Source organism: Nyctibius grandis, chromosome 16 (genome assembly GCF_013368605.1).
Source record: "Nyctibius grandis isolate bNycGra1 chromosome 16, bNycGra1.pri, whole genome shotgun sequence".
NCBI lineage: Eukaryota > Metazoa > Chordata > Aves > Nyctibiiformes > Nyctibiidae > Nyctibius > Nyctibius grandis.
Genome location: NC_090673.1, coordinates 1,881,568 through 1,908,003, shown reverse-complemented (window position 1 = coordinate 1,908,003; position 26,436 = coordinate 1,881,568). Strand labels below are relative to the sequence as shown.

Here is a 26,436-nt window from a genome sequence, read left to right as displayed (position 1 = left end):
CGGCGTTCCTGGGCAGCGCGAGCGCCTGCCAGGCTGGCGGCAGCAGGAACAACCGACACAAACACCGACCTGCAACGAGGCTCCCCAAGGTCTGAGTCCGGCCGAACGACGCACAAGGCACTTCTGTTAGTGACTGTGGCGGTGCAAAAAAAATAAAAATTAAAAAAAGACTACAGCTATTGTACCCAGATTTGTATCAGTGGACGCCGGCTGATGCCAAGCATTTACCACCCGCACTTCCTGCTTGCCACCCTCGCTTTCCTGGAGGAAAACATGCATTTTAAATGTTTATTTAGAGCCGTAAGAATTTCAACAAACTGGATTTAAATACAAATAAATATCAAAGTATGTTTCTGACAGGAACACAACCACATACTCAACTTGAATCTAGGTATTTTCTAAATTCCTAATAGAAATAGAAACGATCGCTGTTCTAAGTAACGCAGATACAGATCCAGAGGGCTACAAACGTTAGACCAGCAAGAACAAAACACAGGCTGTTCACAGAGGAATGTAAACGGGTGTTACTGACATCCATAGGGGTACAAACTCCCAGTGATATCACTTTTCTCTTTACTCAGGCACCCAAAAACTAGAAAGCAAACATTTAACAGCACGAGACCTACTTTTAACAATCCATCCATCCCAGACACACACAGCTCCATGCCAGGCGCTCGGTTGGGAAGCTGGAAGCGTGCTCTGCTCCGAGGTAGGTGCGCCGCTGTGGGAGTACAACCCTTACTGTGCTACACCAGTGAGCAACACCTGAGTACAGACACCAGGGGCTGATTAAAACTTATTTTCCTCCTCTTGTTTGAGATCAGCGTTAACCAGCTTGGGGAAGCAGCTCAAGAGTGACCAACAAGGTAAAGATTCACCATAGAAAGGACTAGAGCGAGCAGATATCGGCGAGATCAGACCAGTGTCTCCTGCACCCGAGCGCACACGTTCTCCAACACCCCGTTTGCACGCGCAGTCACAGCGCTGGGTGTACTAAGGAGTAAACGCTGCCAGACGATGTTTTTTTCCTCAGATTTCTATTTTGCAGAGAACATTTAGGGAGAAGAATGTGCTGGAGATCCAATGGTTTAAGCGAAACGCCATCCACCACACTTGCAAACGAAGCACCTGGTGCAGGTCCTCCTCAGCACGCCGTGGAACCGTGTCACCACAAACGCTTGTGCCACGCCAAGAGACAACCAACCACCTCTACCAGCCAGTGCAAACCAGAAGCTGGACGAGTCAGTGGGCAAGTGCTGAGGTCACGTGCTTGACAGATGTCTCTGAGGCTGCGGCGTTGTTCTCACGCTGCCACGTCTGGTTTATGAAGAGCTACCACGGAAGGGGATTACTGAACGCAAACATCAGACGTGCCACTGCCACGCTCCGAGGTTTACAGCACAGCGCAGACCTCAGCGGTGTGTAAATACACAAACTCCTACATGGAGGCACATCCTACAGCCTAAATGACACTGCAAACACCCGCGCCGTGTCATGACTTCTCTTAAGGTTACCACATCATAAACTAATACCTGAAAGCTTGCAAATCAAAACGCGAAATAAATTTGCTTTGGTGCCTATAAAATATTGCATGCACAGTTACTAGAAGTGTTACAAAATCTATTTAAAATGAGTTTTATTGAGATGAAAACGTTTTCCACGGTAACTACAGAATGTTGATCAAAACCAAGTGCTTCCCCTCCATTAAAAACACAAATCGGAATACTTTTTGTTCAAAAATACTTTAAAAAGTAATCAGTTAAATGGAGTATTTTTGGAAGTGCTTTACTCCATACACTGGTTACTGCTTCTAATCTTGCTAATGAATGCACACTAACGAGAGGTTGTCTGCGTGTTCATCAGAGGCTTTGGAGGGAACCTACTTTTCTGAGCAGCGTTCACTGGGAGGCTGCGCTGGCAGCAGGGAGCACTCTGCAGACCACCTACGGCGTTACAAACCACCGCGCCACGTCCAGCGGTGGTGTGCTCAGGTGGCAGCACCCTTCTCACTCTACAAAGTACAAAAGCATGGGAGGACTCCAGGTATACAAAGCAGTGTTTCTTGCTACCATTATCCATTCATAAGCATCATCTTCTAGATTTCCAGGCAGCTCTGGAATAAGGAGTAGTCCTTTTCTTATCTGGTGGTTTGAAGTAAGAATAAACGGGTGCTGCTGGGTATTCTGCGTCTGGATTTTCTGCCATCATTTTCAGCTTGGCTTCAATGGCCTTTATTTTTGCACTGACACTGGAAAGAAGAAAAGCAGAAGAGAAATTAAGCTTGATCTTAGCATGGAATCAGACTACAGCAACCCATGTGTTGACATGCCAATACTTAGTCACACGAGGAGGGGCCAGGCAGCCCCCATCACTGCATTCACAAGCCGCGTGAAGTTGGGAGGCAGGAATCTACTGCTTAAAGCCCACGCTACCTCATTTCAATCCTCAGCATGGATTTGCTCCCCCAAGACATATCACAGCACCACAAAATAATGGTCCTTGCATCTGCTCAGCACTTTCTTGAGGACACTGAGCAAGACAAGTACACACAAGGCTTCCTACTTAATGTAAAATGATGTCATTTAAGGAGGTCTGAGCATGCGCAGCAGAGTGCAGCTCAGACGAGGCTGCTGGAAACTGCAGAGAAATGAAAGCCAGACTTCCTCCCCACTACAGGACGGCTTGGGATGGGAAAACCCCAGACTCTAATTAGGTCAGGAAGAAACATTATTTCAGCATTAGCAGGGTTTATCCCAAAGGGAGAAGCTACCCTAGGTTACACCCCAAATTCCTAGGACCTTTGTTATTCACTATCCTCCATCGGGTATGGACCGAGGAATGTTCCCTTCTCTGCTGTGGCTTCTTGCAGCCTTCATCCTCACTAAAACAAGCCCTTCGTGCCACTGACGTAGCTAACAATCTGCACGACTCAAGTCTCTCTGCTCATGACTTGCTAGCGTGCTACTTCTGAATTCCAAGCTCATTTTATCTGTATGCAAATTCATTAGCCCCTGTCCTGGTTCCTTATAGGGTTCCATTGACAGAACACAGAGAAAAATCAGCAACCCGTTGAACTAAACTGTGAATTAGCAATACAGCACTACGTGCTTTAGATAAACGAAGGGGCTGGAGAATTTAACCACATCCCACAGGGAAGACCTGCCCGCCCTAGTGCTGGCAAAAAAACCCCAAACAGTTTTATGTGAAGTGCTACCTGTGATTTTGTTTTAATCTTTTACCACTACAGTAGAAATTATTGCCCATAAGCATTTTGCTTCATCAAATTAGTACAGTACAAACCCTCTCACTGAAATTCATATGAGGAAGTGCAAAGCACATTCTGGCCAAAGGAGCTGGAATGTTACACACTCCCAATTCCTCTCCTCACCTCTTCTCCTTCCTACTGCCCTAGTAGCTTCACACATTAGAAAATGCACTTCAAGTCTGAAGTGTCCCACATCAAATGAGTTACTTTGCAGCATGCTGCCCTTCTAAAAACAGCTTTTCTGCCATATTGTATTTTTAGCACAAAGAGAATGCCAACAACTCCAGATCTTACTGAAGTTAGTCCCCTGCCACTCCCACAGTTTGGTCACCTCTCACCCACCCATCTCCTACCTTAGGTTAGACTGGGGCGGCTCCGTGCTGGAAGATGGCTCCAAACTGATTGGAAGGATCTTCTCATTCTTGTTGTGATCATATCTCTGCAAACAAGAGACCAAGGATTGAAGTCAGATGGAATTACAAACAAAGAAACAGTTGCTCACAGATACACTTTAAAGTTGTATTAACATCACCTCAGACTTTGTAAAGTTTTTGCTAGGAATGATTTTGGTGGCCAAACACTGAAACAAATCCCAGTCATAACGTTTGTTTAGTACTAACATTGAATGTAGACTCTGATACCAAACATTTATGTGCATTGTACTATGTATCCTTAAACCTTATCCTGTCTTACCACTTCTTGCTCCCCTCTATACAAGGCATGAAGCAAAGATTGTAAACTTTAAGGTAACTACTGTACTGTATTGCTACGTTCTTCATACAGACATTGTGCAGAGTCAGAAGGTAGCCCAAGCACACACTGCACAAAATCGTGCAGTGCTGGGAGAAAAGGGAAAAAAAAAAGAAAAAAAGAAAAAAAAAAGAGCAGTTAGGAACCACCTCCCTTCTGTAGAAAGCAGCTTGTGAGTCTGTCATCTCTGTGGGCAACAGGCCTTCTGAACTACTCGCAGTGTTCTGCTTCCTTATTTCGCTTGGCACACAGTCAGGGTTGTTTTTCAGCAGAGCTGCTCAAACTGACAGTGTCTGGTAAGCCTTGGCCACTCATCTTAAAACTGCTTCGCATGGCGCTGGTATTGTCTAAAATAAACACTTGCTGCAACAAGCCGAAGCTTTGTGTTGTTAAATCTTTCCATTCACAGATCAGAACACGCCATGCAAACCGAACTGATTATTTCTGCGTGTTCTTCACCATACCCTGGCCAGCCAAGCCCTGAGCTACCCCACTGAACTCCCAGTTGAGCAGACACTCACTCCTCTGGCTGAAACTCCTTTTATGGCCTGATCATTCTTCAGGCATCCGGAAGCACGTGGCTCTCTAGTAGCTACAGAGCTAAAGAAAATGGAGATTGGATTTGCACACGCTTGGATGTGCTGACAAGAGCCCTTGAAGCCAGTAATTAAAACAACACGGGCTCCTTTAACAAAGATACCTGTTTCATCTTTTGAGCATCCAAACCAGATGTGCTCGTATGCTTGATAAGAGAAAGGGTAGAAAGCTGCTTGTAGGATAATCAACATATGCTAAAAGCAAACTACCCAAAGGAAAATAGCAACAAGCAGCTCCCCGCCTGCCTCCCCAAAATCCATTTATCTGCAAAGAAAGTTATTCAAAACAAATTGCTCCATCAAATACTAGACAGTAAATAACTGCAGGAGAAACAAGACAAGAATTTTAAAAAATTAAAACAAGGATGTTCCAGAAGGTACTGCCTAAGTTAATATTAAAAACTTGATGTTTTATGCAACAGAGCAAGCAATAAAAGGATATTTAGCTTAGATGTGAAATGTGTTACTTTAAAGTCAAAAGTAATTAGAGCTGCTGCCATGTAAGTGGTTTCAGAAGTGGAACAAAGTACGTGGTAATTGGGAATTTCCATGCATCTCCTATCCAAAAAGGGAGCAAATCCACAAAGGAAAAGATTCAAACTTCCAGCCAATCACTCACTAAGTTTGGGAAAAGTTAAAATGTGGACATTTCTAGAAGTAATCTGTTCACACCGCTCTGATCAGAAACTCACAAAGAACATCAAGTTAAATGGCCTGTTCCTACCCACAGCTAATTCAGCACAGTTTAAGCAGAGAGGAGAAGGGGCAGATTGTTAATACCATTTCCATGAGAGTTATTTCCTAGAACAGACTGAAATCTTGCCAGGCTAAGACAGCCTTGATAAAAATTATTCCGTAAAGTTTTCTGATTTCAGAAATTAAAAGCAGTTCTGATTTAAAACAACAAGCTTACCTTTACTTGTGCGTGTGCCCACCGCACCACCAGTTTCTTGGACAGGGCCAGCTTCCCATTGAGACACTGGATCGCCTTTTCTGCTTCCTGCACAGGAAGACAGTTCAATAAACAAACCAAGTCTTCAGTCAAAACCAACTCAGATGTAAAGAGCCTTTTTTTCTTTGTAAATCAGTGTTCTGTAAGTACAGCTACCAGACAGCAAAGAAAGTTTATCCCATTTTATCCCAATCCAGGAATATCTTTGGAAGACTCCAACATCTGAGTAATCAGACTTTTATCAGCCTTATTGGTTTATTCTTTCACGTGTTTTGGGGGAGGAAATGGGTAAACTGAGCAGCAGTTTTGAAAATACCAAACAGAGGCCACTGGAACAGCATTCTGAAGGAGGTTTATGCTACGGGAGTTTCTCTAGAAAATACTGTGACTCATTACAGTGATTACACGTGGCTCATTAACACCTAGCTATGCTTATTCCAGATCCTGCTCATGTGCGCTGGGGACATTACCCACTTGGTCCTGTTCCAGGCTCAGCACTGGAATCGTACAATCCCACAAAACTCGATTCACAGCAGTTGAAGGTTTATGTTGCAATGCTGTTCCACCTTGCCAGGAATAATTTTCTAGAGCTAACGCACCACATCAGGGCTTTTCTGACATCCTCACCAGCAACTGCACAGCAAAAAGATGAGGTCATACAACCACAAGCAATCTTCAAACACTCTGTTCTTCCTAACTTTTGAACAATTTTAGCAGAATTATGAGAAAATAACTACGACTCTGATGTTGCAGGTGAGCATGACTTGAAATTTTGATTTGCAATGAGAGCTAAAACCCCAAATGGGCAGCCAGGGGCAGTTCACTCCAGGGTGCTGCAGTTGTGTCATGTTGTACATCTGGCAGCAACACACAAGTTGGTGTCTGTGCATTCATGAAGCCAAAAGAAAAATGAGGAGGACTTCAGAGCAGCTGTGGATTTCAGGTGGTCTGGCATGGATCACAGCATCTCCACGGTACAACTCCACCAGTTCACTACAAAAGCAGACCGAAGAACTGGCACTTTCTGACTACATTAGAAAGCAGGATTCAGGAAAAGCCAGCCCAGGAGAAAGGAAACTACTATTGCTACTTGCAGGAGCAGTCACAGAGTGGCTGTCACAGAGTGGAGCTGTTAGAGTCTGTGGGTTTGTATCGGCAAGGTATTTAATGTATCTCTTCCTGTTTGAGCTTTACATTAACATAAAAAAAGATGGGGAAAGCAGCCAGTCATTTAAATCAGAATTTTAGACAAAAGCAACATACCTGTTTGGTTTCAAAGTTCACAAAACAGTAACCCCTTGGCTGCCCCTCCAGAGCACCAGACTTGTGAAAGAGAAAGTCAAATTGCTTTACTTTGCCAAACTTCTGAAGGAGTTTGAGAAGGTGGTATCTGAAGGGGAGAGAAGACATTTATGAAACCTTTCACCACTCTGAAAATGAGGAGGTAGAGAGGAACCCCCTGACATACACACACATAGTCCTAGAAGCTTTTCTGGTTCCCTGGATCAAAGTGTTTAACAGCACTAGGTGACCTAGAAGGAAAATGACACCTGTTAGTTTTTCACTGCCTGACCCTGTCCCTAGAGTTTAAGAATTGTCTAAGGGTTTAATGAGGGTGTCTTAATCAGGACTCATCTTCTCCTGATCAGCTGCACAGCGTATGTTAGCAATCCATGTAGTTTAAACCCAGTTTTCAGCCTGCAAGGTATCAGCGCTCTGAAAGCCTCCCAGGATAACTCAACGTGCATGCGGACCCCCAGGCACTGGATGAAACCTTGTGCGTCCACACATGAATGACCAGCAGTGGCCCAAGATGGCCAAGTGCGTCAGGCAACTTTAGGGACAGTCCAAATGGGAAGGGCAGGCAGCATTTTTCCTAATAAAGCCTGATAGGATGTTTGAAAAGGGCCATAGCCCTTTGTTAAGCTTCAGGAGCCAGGCAAGAAAGTTCCAGGAATGTGAGTCATCTCACAGGATGGGTCATGGTGGACATTCAGGATATGCACTGTTAAAGAGGTGAAGGTGCAGCAAGTGTTCAGAGGAGCAGTGCAGAAGGGCCAAGTTATCTCCCCGGGGAATAAACACATTGCAACAGATTATGGAAGGCTTCCTACATCCTTTGGAACACAGAAGCACTGTGGTCTTCCAAGAGGCCTAGGAACCCTCAGCCTTTGCTTGGAAGGCACAGGAAAGTGCAAAGCAAGAGCAGGGAAACAAGGAGCTGGTTACACAGCAGCCACATTTCACCACCACACCTCCAGCTACCAACAAGCAGTCACAGATATACAAGTAAAACACTAACTTTGGAGACATGTAATGTAAATAAAACCCCATGTGTGGAACTTTCAGAGCCTCCAAAATATGAAAACGCACCTCAGGTTTGTTTCTGTAAACACACTGCTCCAAAAAGCACTTGCAATTGCAGCAGTATGAAAATAAAGGTTCCCCTTCTGGCAATTAGAGGCAGTGGAAGGGCAAGGACGATTCTCATTGCATTCTGCTCAGTAACAAAACCCCTGCAGCTGCCCTCCTAAAGGGAATACATTGTGGTGTAGTTTTTTTCCTGAGAACCTCTGCATTCAAATCATACTTTCTTAGCAGCAAAGTGGTAGTTGTTCCTTTAAAACAAATCTCATTAAGAGTCTAGAAGCAACCTACGTAGTCTATTTTGTTTCGAATCTTTAGATCATAGATGATGCAAACACTATTTTCCAACCATGCAGGCGCTTTTTACAACTGCAGGTCACCTACTCTCCGCGGAACAGCTCACAACTGAAGTCTTGTATAACTAAAAGTTTCAGGCTGGGATTATGATTTGTTATTGTTCATGTAGTGAGAGCATTAACAGTAACTTGACAAGCAGTTCTCCAAGCCAAGAGGACTTCAGTGCTGAAGGAAGACCTGTCACGGAAAACCCAAAGCCTTAAAAAAAAAGTGAGAACATGTAAAAAACTTTACTATGGCAACGCCTTGGGTCATCCAGAGCTTGGAAGTCATTCGCACAGATGTGGCCCCACCGCGCTGTACAGATCACCGCAGCCAACCTCAATTTCCACTTCCTGTCATCTGATGTGAATGCGAGACAAACCAGCAGCTCCCCCGTTTCCTTTTCCTCCATTCTTCCTCCTGGCACCCCGAGCGCTATTCAAACCCAGGCAAGGCTTCCTCTGAACAATGCTGTCCCAAGGATACCGCGAAGGTACCGGGCCACATGCGAAACCTATTATTGCGAAGAATTTTGCCCCACTGGGAGTCAGCAGGAGTCTGTAACAACAACTTCTGCACACATTGTTTTCTAGGTGAGACTCATCAAGATGGGATCCTAGACAAGCAGCAGAACAGCCGAGGAAGTTCAACACCCGCTACTTCATAACGGTGGAAAATGAATGGTCATTCGAAGGCTCCTGGAAACTAGATAATATGTATGTGTAACTGGAGAGCTGGAAATGAGATTTTTGCCTGCCTAAAATGTTGAGAAGTCTCAAAAGGCTTTACAATCAGGAACGGGCAGAGGAGGCAGTCCTGCTCCGCCCGCCACACGGGACATGTAACTAAAGTACGGGTTTTTCCCCACAGGATGGGAGCACTGAGAGGTGACAGGAACAAACGGTTGTGCCACAGGACATCTCCTACCCCACTGCGCAGCCTGGGGACAAGCACTCACAGTGACAGTGAGGGGACTCCACGGCTTCCTTGCTCAGTGAAACCAAACGCAGAACCGACCCTCTGCTGCCCTCCTCGTGCACTGCCATGGCAGGCCCCACAGCAGGGATCATTCAGCATCAGAAGCACCTGGAGATGATGTCCTACATCATGAGCAGCTGCGTGATCCTACAGTGGCAGCTCACCTCCTTCCAGCTGCTAAGAATACACTCAGCAGACTCCTAATACTGTCCTCTTCCACAAGCAGAACCGTCCTCTAAGGATGCTGGATAAAAGAAGCCACCCAAGCAAACACTACTGTAAGGAGGAATGCCCACCAGAAGACCCACCATACCCCAGTACAGAGGGTATGTCAGCGTTCACGATCCTTTGAGACTCCCATTTAAGCCACAGTTACTCAGCATGTGCAACAACCTCCTATAAGTTATCAGCTTGCAGGCTGTTATTTGTGGGCAGCCCTACATTAATAAATTCCCATTAGTGCAGCCTGTGCTCAAATGTGTACGTTACCTATTAACTCCACAGCTCTTGATTGCAGCTATAGGTTGTGCTCTAAATAGAAGTCTTGGATTAATTCAAGACTTTCTGAACTCATTTCTGCTCAAGAAAGTCACAACCAGTTATTAACCCTGCTAACAACTCCATCAGCTTTACTCCGTCTTAAACAAATCTTAACATAGAAATTGCAGGGGCAACCCTTTAAAAATCAGATAAAAGCAGCAAATGAAGAAACAGCTATTTATTTTCAGGTGTATGTTTTTAGTCATGTGATTAGTAACCTCGAGAGGGATAATTCAGATGAGCAGCTGTGAGCAGAGATGTAAGCCCTTAGGAGAAGAAAGTAAGGGTCAAAATGATTTATAGAAACTTACTGACCTGACACAGAATCACACTCTTTCTCCCTACACTGAGAAAGTGTTAAAATGAACTTCCCCTTTCTTCTTGACACGGAAATGGAGATTACAAATGTAGTTTGCAGGAGAGAATAGCCCTTTTTAAAGCAAAACCAAAAGCAAGACACAGAATTAAAAGCCTGGAATAAGCAACACGCACTGTCACTCGTCACTGGGGAACCTTTAAACATTTAGTAGCATGGCAGCACTCTAGGTTTGATGATGCTGAAGAACAAAGCCCCTTGCCCACAGCCGTGATGCTGCTCTAGACAGAGCCCCCGGCAGCGAGGGTGCCAGGGCAGCCATGCCCCACACCCAGGCTGCTGAATTAACGCAGCTGCAGGTTATTCGCAAAGGGACAGCCTGCCCAGGCAAGCTGACTGAAACCCACAAAACTCATTTCACCCAAGCTACAAAAACACTAAATTTTGCCATATAAAGCTATTACTTGTCTGGCCTAGATTCAGAGGAACAACCTAGATGGAAAGGGTCTTTAAAAACACCACTAACGATCACCCGGGGAAGTGAAGGATCTAATGCATTTACAAACACCCACTATTCTTCCCCTCACGCTAACCCAGTTTCCTGAGTCTTTAAGGACCCAGCAAACAACACGCTCAAGAACTCCCTATATCTAATTTTACGTGGTCAGTGAATGTGGACAAACCAGAGTAACATAGCTGTGGGATAAAAATGGTAATTAATGCAGAAACCACCCAAAGCTGAATGGCTGAAAAGCACAATGCATTAATGATTCCATTTAGAGGCTATTAGAAAACTGCTCTGTTAAGATGAACCACATTTGGAATAAAAACCTAGCACCTGCACACACACAAAAAGAAGCAGGAAGAAAAAGTATTCCATGACAGACGTATACAATAGTTAATCAAAAATGCTTGTTTCTTAGAAGTGTATAAATCCCAAATTGTTTTGGTTTGTTGTCTGTTTTTTTTTTTTTAATATAACCTACCAATTTCTCAGCACGCTATCCGAATATTGGACAGCAAGTCATATTTCCTTGACAATTTAGCTGTTCAAATATTATGTTTGCTCAGGAGATAATTATCTGTAGTCTGGAGAAAACACAAAATGCACACACACACACACGCACTTACCCACCATAAGCAGCCAGTCACCCTGCACCCTACCTCGTTACCACTCAGTTACTCGAGCGAGTAACTCTCCTCTGTTCAACCTACATCCCACTGCTGACACCAGCAAAATAACAAGACAAGGCCCTTGGTCACCCCGAAAGCCTCAAACCTAAAATTCTAACCTTGCCCGAGCCTAGAAACCAGAGATGTTTTCAACCCCCGGGCCCCCAGCCCGTGCCACGACTCAGAGGACGGCTGTACGCTGTAGTTCAGCACCTGCCTCTGAGCCCCCTGGTCCGTGGGGCCAGCGCAGCCCTGGAGACACCCCACATACCCCCCACACACTTCAGGCCACCCGCTGCCCGGCACAGAACCCAGTGGACACGGGACAGCCCACGCAGTGCCGTGGGAGCTGGGGCCAGCGGGCAAATCTGCTCGAGTGGGCGACCATCACCCTTTGCTGTGGGGCACAGGCAAGAGCTGGGTGGGCTACCTCAAACTGCCACCCGTCCCACAGCCGGGCGAGCCCCCAGCACCGGGGACCGGAGGGTGGGCAGTGCTCGGACCTGGCGCCGGGGAGGGGCAGGGCCGGTAGCGGTTGGAGGGAGACCAGGGAGGGGAGATGTGGCTCTGCCCGGGGGTGCTGCGCTGCTGGGGCGGGGTGGGAGCATCGCTAATGCGGGGGGAACGCGGCCCCGTTGATGGGGTAACGGGGGGGCGGTACCGCTGCGGGGGCGGGGTAGCGGGAGGGAGGCGGCACCCCCGAGGGCCGGGGGGGGCCGGGGAGGCGGGGCCGCTGGCGGGGGGTACCGGGCGGGCCGGGGGGAGCGGGGCCGCGCACCGTCACTCACTCGGTGATCTTGGGGTCGAGGTTGCCGATCCAGAGGCGGTGCCCGTCCTGCAGCGCGCCCTCGGACAGGATGGAGGCGTTCTCCAGCGGCAGCGCCTGGCACCCCGGCTCCATGGCTCTGCGGAGGGCACCAGTGAGAGCGGGGCGGGCGGGGGGCGCGAGCCGGGCCGGGGGACAGGACGGGCCGGGCCGGGGCCGCACTCACCATGACACCGCGGGACCGCGCAGGCCGCGGCCTCTCCGTCCTCGCGCAGGCCTCGCCCCGCCCTCGGCGCTTTGTGATGACGCAACTCCGCGGCGCGTTCCGATGACGTTGCCTGGAGCGTGCGGGGCTGCGCGACGGTGAGCGGGGCGGCGAGCGCCCGCCCTTCACCCTCCCCTCCGCCGCCCCCGGGGCTCGGCCCGGCCCGAAGCAGCTGGTCCCGGCGGGCGGAGCAGCCCGGCCCTCCGCGGGGCACCGGCGGGGGGGGGGGCGCGGGCGGGGCCCGGCTGGGCCGGCCCGTCCTGAGCGAGGGGGCCAGTGAGGGCGGGGCCAGGCGAAGGGCGAGGCCTTGTGCCGGGGCGGGGTCAGGCAGGGGCGGAGCATCGCGGGGGCGGGGCCTGCGCGCACGTGCGGCGGGGCCGGGGTCCCCCGGGGGTCCCCGCCGCCGGGCTCGGGGAGCAGGGCCGCGGGCGGCAGGCACGGTGCCCCAGCATGGGGGGTGGGTGCCCCCGGGGGGCGGAGGGGAGCCCGCGGCCGGGAGCGCGGGCAGAGGCCGGTCCGTGCGGTGCCCGTCACCGGCAGCCTCCCGGCTCCCGCAGCCGCCGCGCCCTTGGCTGGCAGGGCCCGGGTGCTCCGTCTGTGTCCCTGCAGCTCCGAGCACGGCAGAGCTGCAGCTGCAATAACGCCTCAGAGCCCCAAACAGCCCCGGCTGAAATAAACCCTGTAAATTCGGGGGAGCCTGGGGGGGTCTGGGGCCTCAAACCTCGTGTGGCACAAATTAAAGTTTCTGCTCAGGTGATGTGCAAATACCAGACACTTTGTTGAGCTGTTCCTGCTTAGCAGATGTGGCTTTTGCGTCCAGGCCTGTGCCCCTCTGGCCAGATGCGCAAAGGCTGCGCAGGTGATGTGGGTACGGGCTGGCTGCCACTGAGCCCCCTCCCCTGAGCTGCCCCATGGTCACCACGGTGCGCCCAGACCTGTTGTCCCCATTGCTGAGCTGCCACCTTCTGCTGTCCGTACAACTAAGACCTGCATCTGTTTCTTTTTAGCACGCTGAGTGGGCCACCTGCCTTTTCTCTTTTCCAGGTGAGTTAGAGAAGAGCGATGGCTGTGGCACTAAGATGCTGCCGTCGTCTGCCCGCCCTGCTCTATTGCTCTTCCTTTGCAACAGTGCGGGGGCTGCCGCAGGCTCCTGCAGGCTGCCCAGCCCTGCTCCTGGACGGCTGCAGGCAGTGTGGCCAGCAGATGCTGCTGACCAGACAGCTGGCTACCAAAAAAGGTAACGGCGGCAGCCTTTGTCCTAGTGTTTGCAACCCCTCAGCGTGTTGCCCGAGTTTCTTTTGTCTTGTGTACCAGTATTGATGTAGCGTAGGCAGAACGCAGCTCTGGAGGAGCTGGTTTGGCTGGCGGTGTTGCAGTGTACTGGACACCTTAGCCCTCCCCCAGGAGAGGCACGGCCGGGAGCTGCTGTGGGGCTGGGGCAGTCGGTAGCAGTCGTCACAGTCCAGGCTGGAGTCAGCGCCCGCAGCGTGACCTACAAATATATTTTGGCTTGTGTGCTCAGGGGCTATTTACTCATTTAAACATACAATTTCTGAATCTAACAGGGGTTTTAATGTCGTCTTTCTACTTTCTAATGCAAGAATAACTCTTGCCAGAAAGAGAAATTAATTTTATGTGTAATCTGCAGCTAAAGGCAAAGGGCAGAGTCAAGCCAGAGTGAATATCAGTGCTGCCCTAGTTGAGGATATTATCGATTTGGAGGAAACCAGTGAAGACATGCAGGCAGTGGTAGAAGCTCTGAAAGAAGATTTCAACAGAAATCTCAGTGTTAGAACCTCACCAGGTTGGTAACTCTCTTGTATGATGCTCTATTGCCTGTAAATAAGAATACCAGTCCCAGTAACAGAGAACTCTGTTTTTTTCAAAATTGATTTTCTTTTTATTGAGTTATTCACTGAGCACCCAGTTACGACAACCTTGACATCCCCAGCTGAAGGCTTGCTTCACCCTGAGCTTGACCAGGAAGAATCCATTTTTGTTAATAGTTTCCTGGAAATAGCTTTGGTAAGTGGGCGATGTCAAAAGTGTCCAACTGAACTGTTTGCAGATGTGATGAAGAAGCAGGTTGTCAGCTAATGGTGCAGTAGGGCAGGAAAAATCCAATTGCCATTAAATTAGCCTTTTGGAAATTGCCATCAGGCCGGTGTCTGTCATGTACAAACTTCTTTTGCTGTGCATCTTTGTGGTTAGTGACCTTTGCAAGCCTTGTTCGCTTAGTGAATTTAGTGTTTTAGGAAGAAATGTGAATATATTTGACTAAGCCACAGTTACTATAACACTCTGAACATACGTATTTGTAAGTAGTATCAAGTTTCAAGGATAAAACTTAACATTAAACAATGACCAAATTTGAATCATTCACCACCCCAGCTCTGGCAGGGGCACTTCAGTCTTTAATGGAGTTGGAAAGTATAGCTTAGTCTCTTTAACTATTTATTTTAAGCACAGGTATTTTTTTTAATTGCACTGATAAAGTACCTCTTGTCCCATGTGCCTTTTGGCCTGTTAACATTTTGCAGCAGAAACGAGAGAGCAGATTAAGAGTAGCTCAGGGAGAAACTGAATACTTTAAATTAGGCAGCGTACACCACCTCCTCTTGGGACTTGGGGAAAAAAATGAGGGGTTTAAGAGAACACTGCTAAGTTAAAGACAACAGTTGTCTTGATTTTTATAACAGCATTTTGATTTAAGTTCTAAGAATTAAAAAATAATTATTTCCTTTTAATTCTTAACAATCTTGCTTAGTTTTCCTATTCTAGTAACAAAACCAGAGTTTTGTTTTCGTGCTTTTGGGTGTTAGAGCAGCGTTGAAGTATTTAGCTTGCAAATACCACAGGGGATTCGTGAGCACAAACAGCACCCGAAGTCTGAATAAAAATGGCTTTTTTTCCTTTTGTAACATCTATATTTTGCATACCAGAAGGGAAGAGGGACACTGCGTACGCATTTTTCTGCAGCGTCGCTGTGAACTGCTGTATCATACTGAAACTGCCCTGTGTTTGGTTCTTTTGAGGGGCCCTTGATCACATAATCGTGGTGACAAAAGACGGGAGGTTCCCGCTGAACCAGCTGGGGCAGATCTCACAGAAGTCCCCGCAGCTCATGGTGGTGAACATGGCCGATTTTCCAGAGGTAAGGACACATTCCCGAGGGCGTTGTGAGGGGAGAGACTTGCCACAGGAACAAACAGGTTGATGCAGAGCAAAGGAACCCCCAGTCAGAGCTGGCCGGGGCTGGGAGCTGTGGCTGGGCTGCGCTTTGCAGCTGGCACAGACCAGAAGCGGTATTTTGCTGCCAGCTGCACGGGGCGAGCGGCTCCCCAGCCCTGCCCGGCACACAGGGCATCTCCCGGCGCACAGAGCACCTCTGGTTATTTTGCAGAGGCTTTCCTCAATTAATTTAGTCAGCAAAGTCTCAGAGGAGGTCAGTGAGGCACTCAATACCTAAGTGTTTCTTAAAGCCTATTGAGGATGTATGATGGCTTTGGAGAATGAAGACCCCTCATCAGCGAGTGCACTGTGGTCCCTCGGAGTGCCGGAGCTGAGAGGGCTGGGGCAGTCACTCCGTGGCTTAGGGCTGGGGCAGTCACTCCGTGGCTTAGCCCGTGTCCAAGCGGGAGCTCAGGCTGAGAAATGGGCACATGAGAAATTAAACATCACCCTATCTACCATGGCCTACATTTGCTTTCTAAGCCAAAGGACCGTTTTGCATTTGAACTAGAGCTAAAACTGTTTTTCTCAATGCAGTTTTATACCATAACTGTTCCATGGATAGATTGAACTCCTTAAAACCATTACAGACACATTTCCTTGATGTCTTCATTTACAGCATATAGTCAGTGCTTCATGACATTGAAAAGCAAATAAAAATGCCTGAAGGGTCTGGGAAAGAAAATAATAAAAGGACTTTCAAGGCCAAATTCTGTTTGCCCAGAGTGACAAAGCCAAGACAGACTGTGGTTTTTAAGCATGGCTATTTATTTCATAGGCTGCAAGAGAACAGGGGGAATATTTCAATAATTTCCCCTTCCTCTATCTCCTCCAATATGTACGTTAAACAGCACGGCTTTTACTGAGCATTTCCTTCCTACAGAGCAAGCACTGTCCATAGAATAACACGTTTACATTCCTGACGTGCTGAGATCATCTTGGTTACACTTTCTCTGCCCTCGTTGTGTTCTAGAGGACAGCAGTTGTGCCTTACAACACACAGGCAGAGCACTCATTTCGAACGTGATGTCACGTGTTGGAGACCTAAACAAATAGGCAGAGCTTTGGTTTGTGCCTCAGTGGACAAAAGCTGATCTTCGTAAATACAGTCTAGTGCAGCCCGGAGCTAAAGTTAACGATGGGAAAGAGTATCAGAAATAGCAACACGCCTTGTAGGAGCTGCCACGCGAGTGCTGCGAGAATACGGACTCGCTTGGTCTTGTTTATTGTCAATGTCAAGAACGAAGCAACCTGGCAGAGCGCTGCGGGGGCTCCTGGCAGAGCTCGGAGTTAACCATAAAGCCTGACACTGTGAAGGTTCGCCAGTGCCCTGGCAGGAACCCTTTTAATCCCTTTGCAGTTACCAGGCAAACCATCACACCCCACCTTTTAAGCAGAGCAGCGTGTCAGCCAGCGGTGGTGGAGTTTTGAGGAGTTAATCCTGAGTAATAAGCTGTAAAATAAACATGGAGCTGGGCACAGGCGCTATTTCTCAGCCAAGTGCTACTGCCCCGGCGTGATGTGGTTAGGCTGTAGCGCTGAAGTGGTTAAGTTAGTTAACGTTTCTAAATTGGCACTGTCTGATTTCTAGTGGGAAACATTCAACTGGAATTTTTAAACGCTCAGAATCTTTCATCTCCTTCGCCACAGTCAGGCTCTGCCTTGGGAATTTATTGCGGTTTCACTCTGCGTTGCCTCAAACCATTCAAATAGTTTCAAAGCAGCAAAACAGTTTTCTTTTGTTGTTGCTTCCCTTCCCCTCTCCCCCCTTCGTGCCCCCCTACCCCGGTACCGAGCGCGGCCGTAGTTTCCCATTCGGTTTGATCAAAGCTCTCCGCACCAGTGTAACTTCCTGATCTTACTGGTAACAGAAGTAAATGTTTCCATGTTCGGTGGAGATGGATTGCCAACTATTGACAGAGCTCTGGCATATGGGAGTGATTATTTCCTAATTCCCTTTACCTTTTGATCTGTTTTACAGAGCACAGCTGCAGCTGTGAAGGCTATAAGGGAGAGCGGCATGAACCTGAACCCAGAAGTGGATGGGACGATAATTCGGGTGCCAGTTCCTAAGTGAGTATTGATGGCTGCCCGAGCTCACCATCGAGCAAGATAACGCAGTAGGTTGCAGCGAGCGCCCTTGGAGGGTAAGCACGCATGACTGCTGTAACGTCATGATGCAGCTGCTTTCCAAAGAGCTGTATTTCAGGTTCAGAAAAAAATCTGAGCCCCGAAAAGCGTCTGGTAGAACCTCTTCCAGGTGTCTGGGCTCTAAGTCACCACATTCTGGCATCTGATGGTTGGTCTTACTGTTCTTTACCTTCCCCCTGCCCAGGAAACTTGGTCCTTGCAGGAGGCAGCCAAAGGCTTTTGAAGCTGTATTGCCTTAATTCAGGGGCTGATTCATGGCTGCTCTGCTGTAAATTCCTTGAATTACACCAACATAGAGCAGCAGTAACACAGGAGTGAAGTAGTATTATCAGGGGTGACTAGCACCTCGCTGCAGAGGACACTAAAAGGAAGCGATGAAACCAAGAGGGAGGAAATCAATAGCTTTGACTAAAAAATCCACTCCCTCTTCTCGTGTCCTACACATTGTGTAACTGGCGGCTGCATGGAGATTTTGGTGTAGGGCTGATGGAAAAGCAGGCTGCTCCTGGCTGAGGACCAAGCATCGCTCCCCTCGCCCATCACAGGTGGACAAGGAGGTGCCACCACATCAGTGCTGCGGTTTGGGTCAGGAGAGCGCTTCTGAAGCGAGCCTGATGACCCCTGCTTAGCGTGCGTGGGGCTGCAGCGTGCTGGGGTCTCTGCCTGTGACCAGGAGCCATTTCAGGTGGAAGGGACCCTCTGGGGGTCCCTGGGACCGGGCTGGACTTGGTGTGGAGCCGTCTGGACACCCTGCACAGATGCAGGTGTCCACGGTCTCGCACCCAGGGGTTACGGGGTGCTGGAAACAGCTCCCACGAAGGGTAAGGACGGCTCCGTGCACAAACACCTCACACGTGTGCTGCGGTTTACAAGCAGGTGACTTCTCAGTAAAGATGAGCCGAGTATTTCTCGCGCTTTAGACCTACTTTAAATATTCTATGGAATTTTATCTAGCATTTTGATCAGAGCAGTCTAATTGCAGCTTTCCGTTGCTGTCGGAGAGAAGGAATGGCATTATCATTCTATTTGCTGATTTTCTTTTCCCTGTGCTCCCTGCCCTTCCCCCATTCCTCAGGAGGAGGAGGGCACCATTATCTTCATAATTGCTGAGGCTCCCGGGTTGCTGCACAGTGGTTTGATTGTTAATGGGCACTTGGGTCATCCTTGACTACGAATTGCAGGGGAGGAAACTCCAAAACTGCAAATCCCAATCTTTAAAAAAATACTGTTTTTTAAACAAACGTGTATGGTCTGTCACCATCTTTTGTGGTGCTGCAGAGCAAGAACAGGTCTTCTCTCTGTGGGGAGGATCTGCCCTGTGTGCTACCCCGGCCCTGTCCTCCCCAGCAGCCCAGGGAGTCCCCACGTGGGGGTGATTTCAGCCTGGGAGCTGTGCCCCGCAGGGCTGCCCGCACGGGTTTCCCACCTGCTCTTCAGTGACACAACTGGGTCTTTCAGAGGTTCATCCACTCATCAAAAAGACAAGCAGACAGTTTCAACCTTTTAAACCTTCTAATGCAAAGAGAGGCAGAAATAATCACGTTCTGCTAGAGGCCTCTCTTTAATGCTATATCCCAGAATGACTTTTTCTGATTTTCCAAAGTTTGCCATTTTCCCAACTCTGTAAAGAGGTTTATGACAGAATATACGAGGCAGATGCAGTGAAATCACCAATGGGATGGCAGGTGTGCAAAGTGAGCCAGCGAACCAGCAATGAAGAGACAATAGATTATACAGAAATGGGTTCTTTCATGAGGGGAGGCACGATAAAAATAAAATCAAACCTCAATTGTCCTTACCTGTCACTAAAAACACTTTTTAGCCTGACCTATCAGCTGGACACGCATCATTTTGCCGTATGCAGGTCCAGCTGTTTCAGTGCTTGAGAGAGTTTCAGCTGAGCATTTTAAAATGGAGTTTACTTTTCAGTATTTATTCTGTTAGTTTAGGTTTTGCATTGCAGTTTTAACAGAAAAAATACACTCGTTTCTTTCGTGTTTACTTCTGCTTCCTGCTAGGATCCCCTCTACTCCCTGAGGCATTCGCCTGTTTGTGTTGCTAGCGCTGCATAGGCAATATTTATTTGTATAAAAAGTATTCTCTGAGGGTTTAAAAAGAAAAAAAAAAAAAGGGAAGAAGACCAGCCATGGGAACATTGGTATTGGTTGATCTCTTGGCCGAATTTGACCTGACCTTGTGTCTTTTATGGTATTGCCTCATTTTTAGATTCATCTTTTTTGGACCCATTGTGTTACACTGGATATTGTTTGTAAGTTAGTAATATTTTTACACATGCTTTACTGAAAGCCAGATGACTCATTTGAAAGTTTAATGACTCATTGTGAGCTTTTTTTTTTCCTTTGCCCTTTAAGAAATATGCAAAGATACCTCCTGTGGGGAGAAAGGACTCAAAAAAACGCATTTGAAAAAAAATCCCAAAGCTGTTTCTGAGCTGCGTTGCTCCGGATCGCTCATCACCAGCAGCCTCTCGCATGCTTTTTGTTGAGCGATACACGTTGCACCCTGTGTTTATCTGCAATTACACATGCAGAGCATCTAGTTAAGCCTACTTTCCTTTAACTGATCCCTCTCGCTCACAGGAAATTCCTAGCGTTTGAGATACAGAAATTATTCTTACCCACATAAACGCCTCGCGTCGGAGACGAGCCGTGGCCCGCGTCGGGTCTGCTCCTGCCAGGAGAGTGGGGTCCGGGGGCTGCTCGCTGGTGGGAGCAGAAAAAGAGATGTTACCTGAACAGCCTGGCACGTCAGCCACCAGGCTCTGCCCTGGTCCTGGCCCCGGGGCACGGCAGGGTTGGAGCCGCTGGTGCTGGAGCTGCAGGGGAGGGCGGCGATCCCCAGGGGAGAGGGGACGGGGTGTTGTTGTCCGTGTGCCCCACTTCTGGCACCCCGTCCCCAGGTTCACCCTTTTTTTTTTTTGGCTTTAAGGAGAGGGTAGGAGCAACGGTTACTAGACGGAAAAGAAAACATGTCTAAGAACAGCTTAAAAGTCCCAGATCTGGGGGCAGGATTAAGCAACTGTCCTTAGAAACCGCGGCCCTGGCCCGCGTTGATGGATTCCTTAACCAGAAACAGCATCTGCTAGAAAAAGCGTCCGTTTCTGGCATTGTTGGTAGCATTGCTGAGAATTTACACACAGTCTGGCTGGAACATAAAACCCGCTGAGAAACTCCGCAGTGATAAAAAGAAATTGGTGTTAATAAAGACAGACAAGGAGGCACGAAAGCTGTGACCCCGTGCCAAGAAGCATAGGAAATCTGGCAGCGCTGCGCAAACAAAAACATTTCCTCCAAGGCTCGGCAGCCCCGAGCAGGCGAGCGATACCCTCGGCACGGCGGATGGCTGCCAGCGAGCTCGGTGTCCCGCAGCCCAGGCAGCCCCTGCCTCGCCACCCGGCAGGAGAGGGGGGCGATTCCCAGCTCCCTCCTCCAAGTGTAGCAGCCGGCATTGACCTCCCACCCCCCGCAAAAAGCTGCCTGAGAATCTGACCTCAGGTCAGATTAGTGCGACGGCTGTGCAGGATCCGCGTGTGCCACGGGATCTCTGGGGAGAGCGAACACGAGAAGCCCTAAAGGCACCGATGCTGGGATGCAGAGGAACCCAGGAGTAACCCCACTCACTTGTAATTAGCGTTGGGTCCAGGCTCGAGCCCGCACTGACCAGAAGCCTCTTGCCACATGTGACATTTGCTGGCCGCGTCCCTCCGGCTGTCCCTGGGCAGGGACAGGACGGGCTGGGGGGGGGGCCGAGCCAGTGCCTGCAGGGTGCCCCAGGTGAGGGTACCGTGGGTGCTGGGGCTGGGTCCCTGCTGTTGAAGTCTATTGCTTTTTTCTAGCAATCCCAAATGCCTGTAAATCACTGCTCGGTTCTGGGAAGCCCGTTCCCTCCTGCCCTGTGTAGCGATGAGAGGCCAGCGCCTCTGCAGACATCTGCTGCGGGCGACCTGGCCACCGAGGGAAGGTGGCGGCATGTGGGCGACTCGCTGGGCTGAGCACAAGCTGGGGCAGAGCCAAGGGTCCGATCCTGCCCCGACAGCCCCCCCGCAAGGCACATCTGCCCCGGGAGCCCTCGCCCCACGTCCCCTGAGCTCTCTGCAGGAAGAGCCTTGGCCTCAGTGTTTTGGTGACCCAGGCTGTTGCAGCCAATTTCTAAATACTCCTGTGAAATGTTTATTTTGCAATATCTCTTGCTAGCGAGTCTCTGGGAGCGCACCGGGGTTTTTCATTCTCAAGGCAGTCTGGAAACTTCAATAGCCATGAAAATAATTAAAATATTATTGTTAGGCACTAGCAGTTGGTGTTGACAGTGATCAGCTGTAGGTGCTGGAGCGTTACCAGAGCTGAGGTGACACGTCAGCCGTTCCTGTGCCTTATTCAGATGGCCAGACTCCCTCATCACCTGCAGTTTTCAGTTAGGGATGGAAAGTTGAGGATTTTCTTGTGATTCCACAGCAGGAACTGATATCACATTGGGGGGAAGGTGGAGCTGAAGTTCTCCTGGGCCAAGTTACTTGCGGCCGTACCAAGCCATGTCTGGCATCACCCTCTTGTCAAACAGGGCGTTACACATCATCTTGGTGGCAAAGCCTGGTCGTGATGAGCTGGAATAAGGTTGGGTGAAACATAAGGTCTGTAGCCTCCAGATATATAATTCAGGCTCTCCAGTTGCAGGGAGATGATACTGAGTTTCAGGAAGGGACAGAGGTTTCCTCCTGGCTTTGTACACTTCGCAGCTCCATCTCTCAGGTCTGGAGCTGGATTTTCCCTTTTTCCCCCTCAGATGCTTTGGCAGTGGAAAAAAAGGAAAGTCTGAACTTTTCAGCATGACTTTCAGGCACTGCAGTGACAATTATAAAACCAGTAAGATTCAGTCCAAGTCCCTCAGCTCAGGGCTGTGCTGGGAACTTTCCACTCCAGGCTCAGGACTCGCTTCACTGGGCTGCGGTGCCACGGCGATGCTGCATGGAGGTGTCTGAGTCGCTCAGGGGGACCAAAGCAGGATAAAAACACACCCTAGACTGTTACATCCCTCTGCCCTTGCGATGTGGGGCCTCCATGCAGAGCAAGCTCTGTCTTAACACAGGTGGCTTTTGGGTGTCCCTGCGTACCCCAGCAGCTCTGCCCAGCCAGTCAGAGAGGTACCGCCGTGGAGAGCATCGCTGTGTTGAGCCCAAGTCCATCGCAGAAAATACATCTGGCTGTGCTGCACATGACGCTGTTTTTCCTTTCCCCTCGCTGCTAGGGTCACGAGAGAGCACAGGGAGAGCCTGGCCAAGCTCGCCAAGCAGTCCACCAACAAGTCCAAAGAGGCCCTGAGAAAGGTGCGAAGCAAAAGCATGAACCAGCTGAAGAAGTCCAAGGACAAAGTGTCTGAAGATACCATCCGGCTGCTGGAAAAGCAGGTAATTTTTTTTTTAATTTTTCTTTCTGCCATATCATGATGTTTCATAGCCCAGTGGTGCTTTTGTCCCAGCCCTTGCTGACAAATCTCCAGCACTGAGAACCCAGCTGGGGAATGGGTGGCCCTGGGCTGAATTCTTGGAGTAGGAATGGCTGTTGTATTTGCTTCTTCTTGGTGAGATTTGGGGCTTCAGTCTCAAAGCCAAATTTATGGTATGAACCATTGTAAGCTGACACAGGAGGAAAAAAAAGAATCTTCCCTGAAAGCTCTCATACTACAAGGGATTGTTGCACAAACCAGCTGAACTTGGGGAGCAAAACGACTCACATCCATAGCTTTACCACCATTTACAGAGTGCCTGGCCATTGCAGAACAGCTGGTGTTAATGAGGATTGCTCCAGTTTGTTATTAATGAGAAGGCTAGCAAGATTATCTCTGTTCCGAGTTTTTGGCTCCAATTCAGGAAAATACTTAAGCACATGCCTAATTCCCTAAGAGCAGATGTCACTAAAGTCAATTACTTGGGCATAAACTCAGGCACAAGCCTAAGCGTTCCGCTGAATTGATGCCTCTGAAGGCAGGCCATTACTTTTTAGCTGTTTGTTTATTAACAGCTAAAGTTAGATACGTTGCAAATGCTTCGGGACAGTTCTCTGTGCGCTCTCAAAAATAAACACTGATATACAGAGCGTTTGTGCGAGCAGGAGAAACGGCCACGCGATTGTAACCGAATCCTGTTGGGCAGCAGCTCTCCCCGAGCAGACAGATGGGTTTCTGCAGTTGTAGAGGTAACATCTCAAGTCCAATTTTTACTCGTACCCAAGATTTTCAGCATGAGGAAAGGTCATGATCATATACCTCGGACCCTGGGAGCGAGTGCATCTTAATCAGTCCTGTAAAACTAGTGCATAAACCCACGCAACGTGCTCCAGCCTTTATCTGCACTCACTCCAGTAAGCACATGCACACTTTGGTCCCATTTACACGCCGTGTCCATACCTTGTTACCAGGAGACCTGATCCCTGGGCAGGGCTTTAACAATCACCATTCATTTCTTTTTACAAGAAATAAACAGATCTGTTACTTGATGTGTGAGTTCTTAGTGTGTACTAAGGCTGTTCTCCTGCTATTTGGTTTGTTCTAATAGTGGAAAGGTTGCAGGAGGTAAGGAGAGGAGCCCCCTCCTCTCTGGTGCAGACACCAGCAGGTCTCTAGCTCTGCCTTCCCCTGAAGTCACTCTGTTAAATAAGGACCTGACCAAGTCACCTGTGAAGCTCAGCCAGGACCTTGTGGTGCACATCTCTTTTCAGAGCCTTTGACAGTCCCTGTTCTCGCTGTACAGATGTGACACTGGCACAGAGTCACCGAGGGCTGGTGGGAGTCCCCTGGGACACCACGTACTGCCCCAGCACTGGTTTGGGTTTTATTGGGACTTCAGGCTTTGTTCCAGGAGGCGATCCAGCCATTCCTTCCCCTTTAGCCCCTGGCCTCACCTCGCACGCGACTCAGGCTTGTGCTCTGTTGCCGCAGATCCAGCAAATGGCAGACGGTGCTGTGGCGGAGATGGACAAGCTGCTGGCGGCGAAGACCAAGGAGCTGCTCGGATAAGCGCCATCCCTACGGACACACTCCCTGCTCCAGCGTGACGGATGCCACACACCGCCGCGGCCATCCCTGCCTGGGGTCAGCAGCCTCTGCCAGACCTCCAGAACAGCTCCGTGCTTCGGCTGCTCCAGTTCCCAACCCTGGACTGTGCTGGAGGGAGGGGGGAACTGCCTCACTGTTCTTCATCGCGGTGGCAACAGAATTGGGTGGACTAAGATTAAAAATAAAGTAGCAGGAAGGAGGACTGGAGACTGCTGGAAGGGCTCACACGCAGAAGCTGAGGCACCGGAGGAACAACTGCCCTGCTCGCCTGGTGCCCCAGCCCGTTTGCACCCCGGCACCTCGCAGGAGCAAGGACCACACGCAAGAGGAACCTGCGCTGTCCTGCTGTGAACCCTGGCGGTTATTTTTGCTTAAAATAAAGTCAAAACGGCATGTGGAGGAGCAGCCTTGGGACGGCCGGTTCCTGGCTGGTGTGTCCCCTCGGGTTCACACGTCCCAGCGGAAGCGTTTGCCCGCTGCCGTGGCCAGTGGCTACCTGCAGCCTGGCCATGGGGGAGCTTGACACCGGCTGGCGCAGGGTGGGCAGGGGAGAGGGGCTCTGTGGGTCCCTGGGCTTTGGGGATGGAGAACTGAAAGCGCTGCTGTCAGCGTGGCGGTTTTAGCCAGGACCAAGACCAAAAGCCAATGCAGGAACTTTCCAAACCCAGGCTCTGCCCTCCCTGACCACTGCGGCACGCCTGCGCGAGCCACCGGCACCACAGGTTAGAGGGGGAGGAGGGAGAAGCAGAACATGGTCCCGAGCACATGGTGCAGCCCAACTCTTCACTACCAGCAAGTACATCCTGACGGCAGCAAACGTCCCCCCCGCAGCCTTGGGCGATGGCAAGAGGAGGGAAGGTGGTGGCCAGCACCCCGGCCCCGCTCCCGAGGCATTTGGGTTCAAAGAGCACCAAGTGCTCTGCAGTCCTTAAATAAACAACTCCCAAAAAGTTAGTTTGTGCGCAGTGGGGAGGGGGAGGAGGATGAAGGATTTGCTCTGCTAGGGCCCCACATGTCAACAATCCCTCTGCTTTGTGTATTTTGGCCAATGCTCTTACCATGATAAATGAATAAAGGAAAATGGCGAGCCCAGGGCGGTTACATGGCTCGGGAAATTGCTTTCAGCTGATTACTGGATTTCTTTTGACATTTATCAACTAGGCTTTTTTTGCTGTTGTCGCAGCCTCAGCATCCCAGCCACAGCCTAGGCTTGAAGGGTAGGAGGAATTTCCCAAGTATTTACTGATATTCCTTATCCTGTAGCATCTCGCTCCACCTCACATGAATTAAAACCTAGTGGTAAAACTGCACCAGCCCAGGGCTGGGGACAGAGCTGCCTGTCCCCAAAGCAATGGTCCCACAGCAAGGGAGAGTTTGGGGCATCTATCCATCTACATCCTCACCTCACCCCAGTGCTCTGCATCAGCCAGGAGCAGCTGCAGCACCCACTGCTCTCACCCCTGGTACCAGCAGCCCACAGAGCCATGCCACCACAGCCATCCTGCTCTCATCCTTGCCTTGCACCACAGCACAAGCAGACAAAAGCACCAGCTGCAGCCCTGGCACCTTCCACCACACAGGAGCACAGCAGCACACTAGCCCAGGAGGCCACGCCCCGCCTGCCACAGCCACACCATGGGCACCTGCTGAGGGCCACTGTAAACCACCCAGGAGCAGAG

At 49.6% G+C, this 26,436-nt stretch overlaps 2 protein-coding genes across 3 annotated transcripts; one reads left to right on the top strand and one right to left on the bottom strand.

Annotated features, from left to right (window-relative positions):
• Positions 1–1,619: 1,619 nt before the first annotated feature.
• Positions 1,620–12,451, bottom strand: RBM18 (RNA binding motif protein 18). The gene is made up of 6 exons (XM_068414052.1): positions 12,269–12,451; positions 12,065–12,181; positions 6,827–6,953; positions 5,525–5,611; positions 3,619–3,704; positions 1,620–2,248 (listed from the first exon to the last, which is right to left on the bottom strand). The coding sequence occupies exons 2-6, from the start codon at positions 12,175–12,177 to the stop codon at positions 2,089–2,091; spliced, it is 573 nt and encodes a 190-aa protein (XP_068270153.1). The 5' UTR covers positions 12,178–12,181; positions 12,269–12,451; the 3' UTR covers positions 1,620–2,088.
• MRRF (mitochondrial ribosome recycling factor) lies at positions 12,369–25,154 on the top strand. 2 transcript variants are annotated; one of them, XM_068414050.1, is made up of 7 exons: positions 12,369–12,405; positions 13,352–13,544; positions 13,956–14,111; positions 15,343–15,461; positions 17,520–17,611; positions 22,952–23,111; positions 24,641–25,154. In XM_068414050.1, exons 2-7 carry the CDS (start codon positions 13,370–13,372, stop codon positions 24,716–24,718), a joined length of 780 nt encoding a protein of 259 aa, XP_068270151.1. In that variant the 5' UTR covers positions 12,369–12,405; positions 13,352–13,369; the 3' UTR covers positions 24,719–25,154. The 2 variants fall into 2 exon arrangements, with proteins under 2 accessions (XP_068270151.1, XP_068270152.1); XM_068414051.1 differs by lacking the exons at positions 12,369–12,405; positions 13,352–13,544 and adding an exon at positions 13,330–13,351.
• Positions 25,155–26,436: the final 1,282 nt, after the last annotated feature.

What these genes read in the sequence shown, in the direction of transcription:
- RBM18 (XM_068414052.1), bottom strand. Translation starts at nt 12,177, where the DNA reads ATGGAGCCGGGGTGCCAGGCGCTGCCGCTGGAGAACGCCTCCATCCTG. An exon ending in TGAACTTTGAAACCAAACAG is followed by an intron (nt 5,612 to 6,826) that starts GTATGTTGCTTT and finishes CTTCCTGTGCAG; the next exon opens with GAAGCAGAAAAGGCGATCCA. An exon ending in GGGCACACGCACAAGTAAAG is followed by an intron (nt 3,705 to 5,524) that starts GTAAGCTTGTTG and finishes TCTTGTTTGCAG; the next exon opens with AGATATGATCACAACAAGAA.
- MRRF (XM_068414050.1), top strand. Translation starts at nt 13,370, where the DNA reads ATGGCTGTGGCACTAAGATGCTGCCGTCGTCTGCCCGCCCTGCTCTAT. An exon ending in ACATGGCCGATTTTCCAGAG is followed by an intron (nt 15,462 to 17,519) that starts GTAAGGACACAT and finishes TCTGTTTTACAG; the next exon opens with AGCACAGCTGCAGCTGTGAA. An exon ending in TCCGGCTGCTGGAAAAGCAG is followed by an intron (nt 23,112 to 24,640) that starts GTAATTTTTTTT and finishes CTGTTGCCGCAG; the next exon opens with ATCCAGCAAATGGCAGACGG.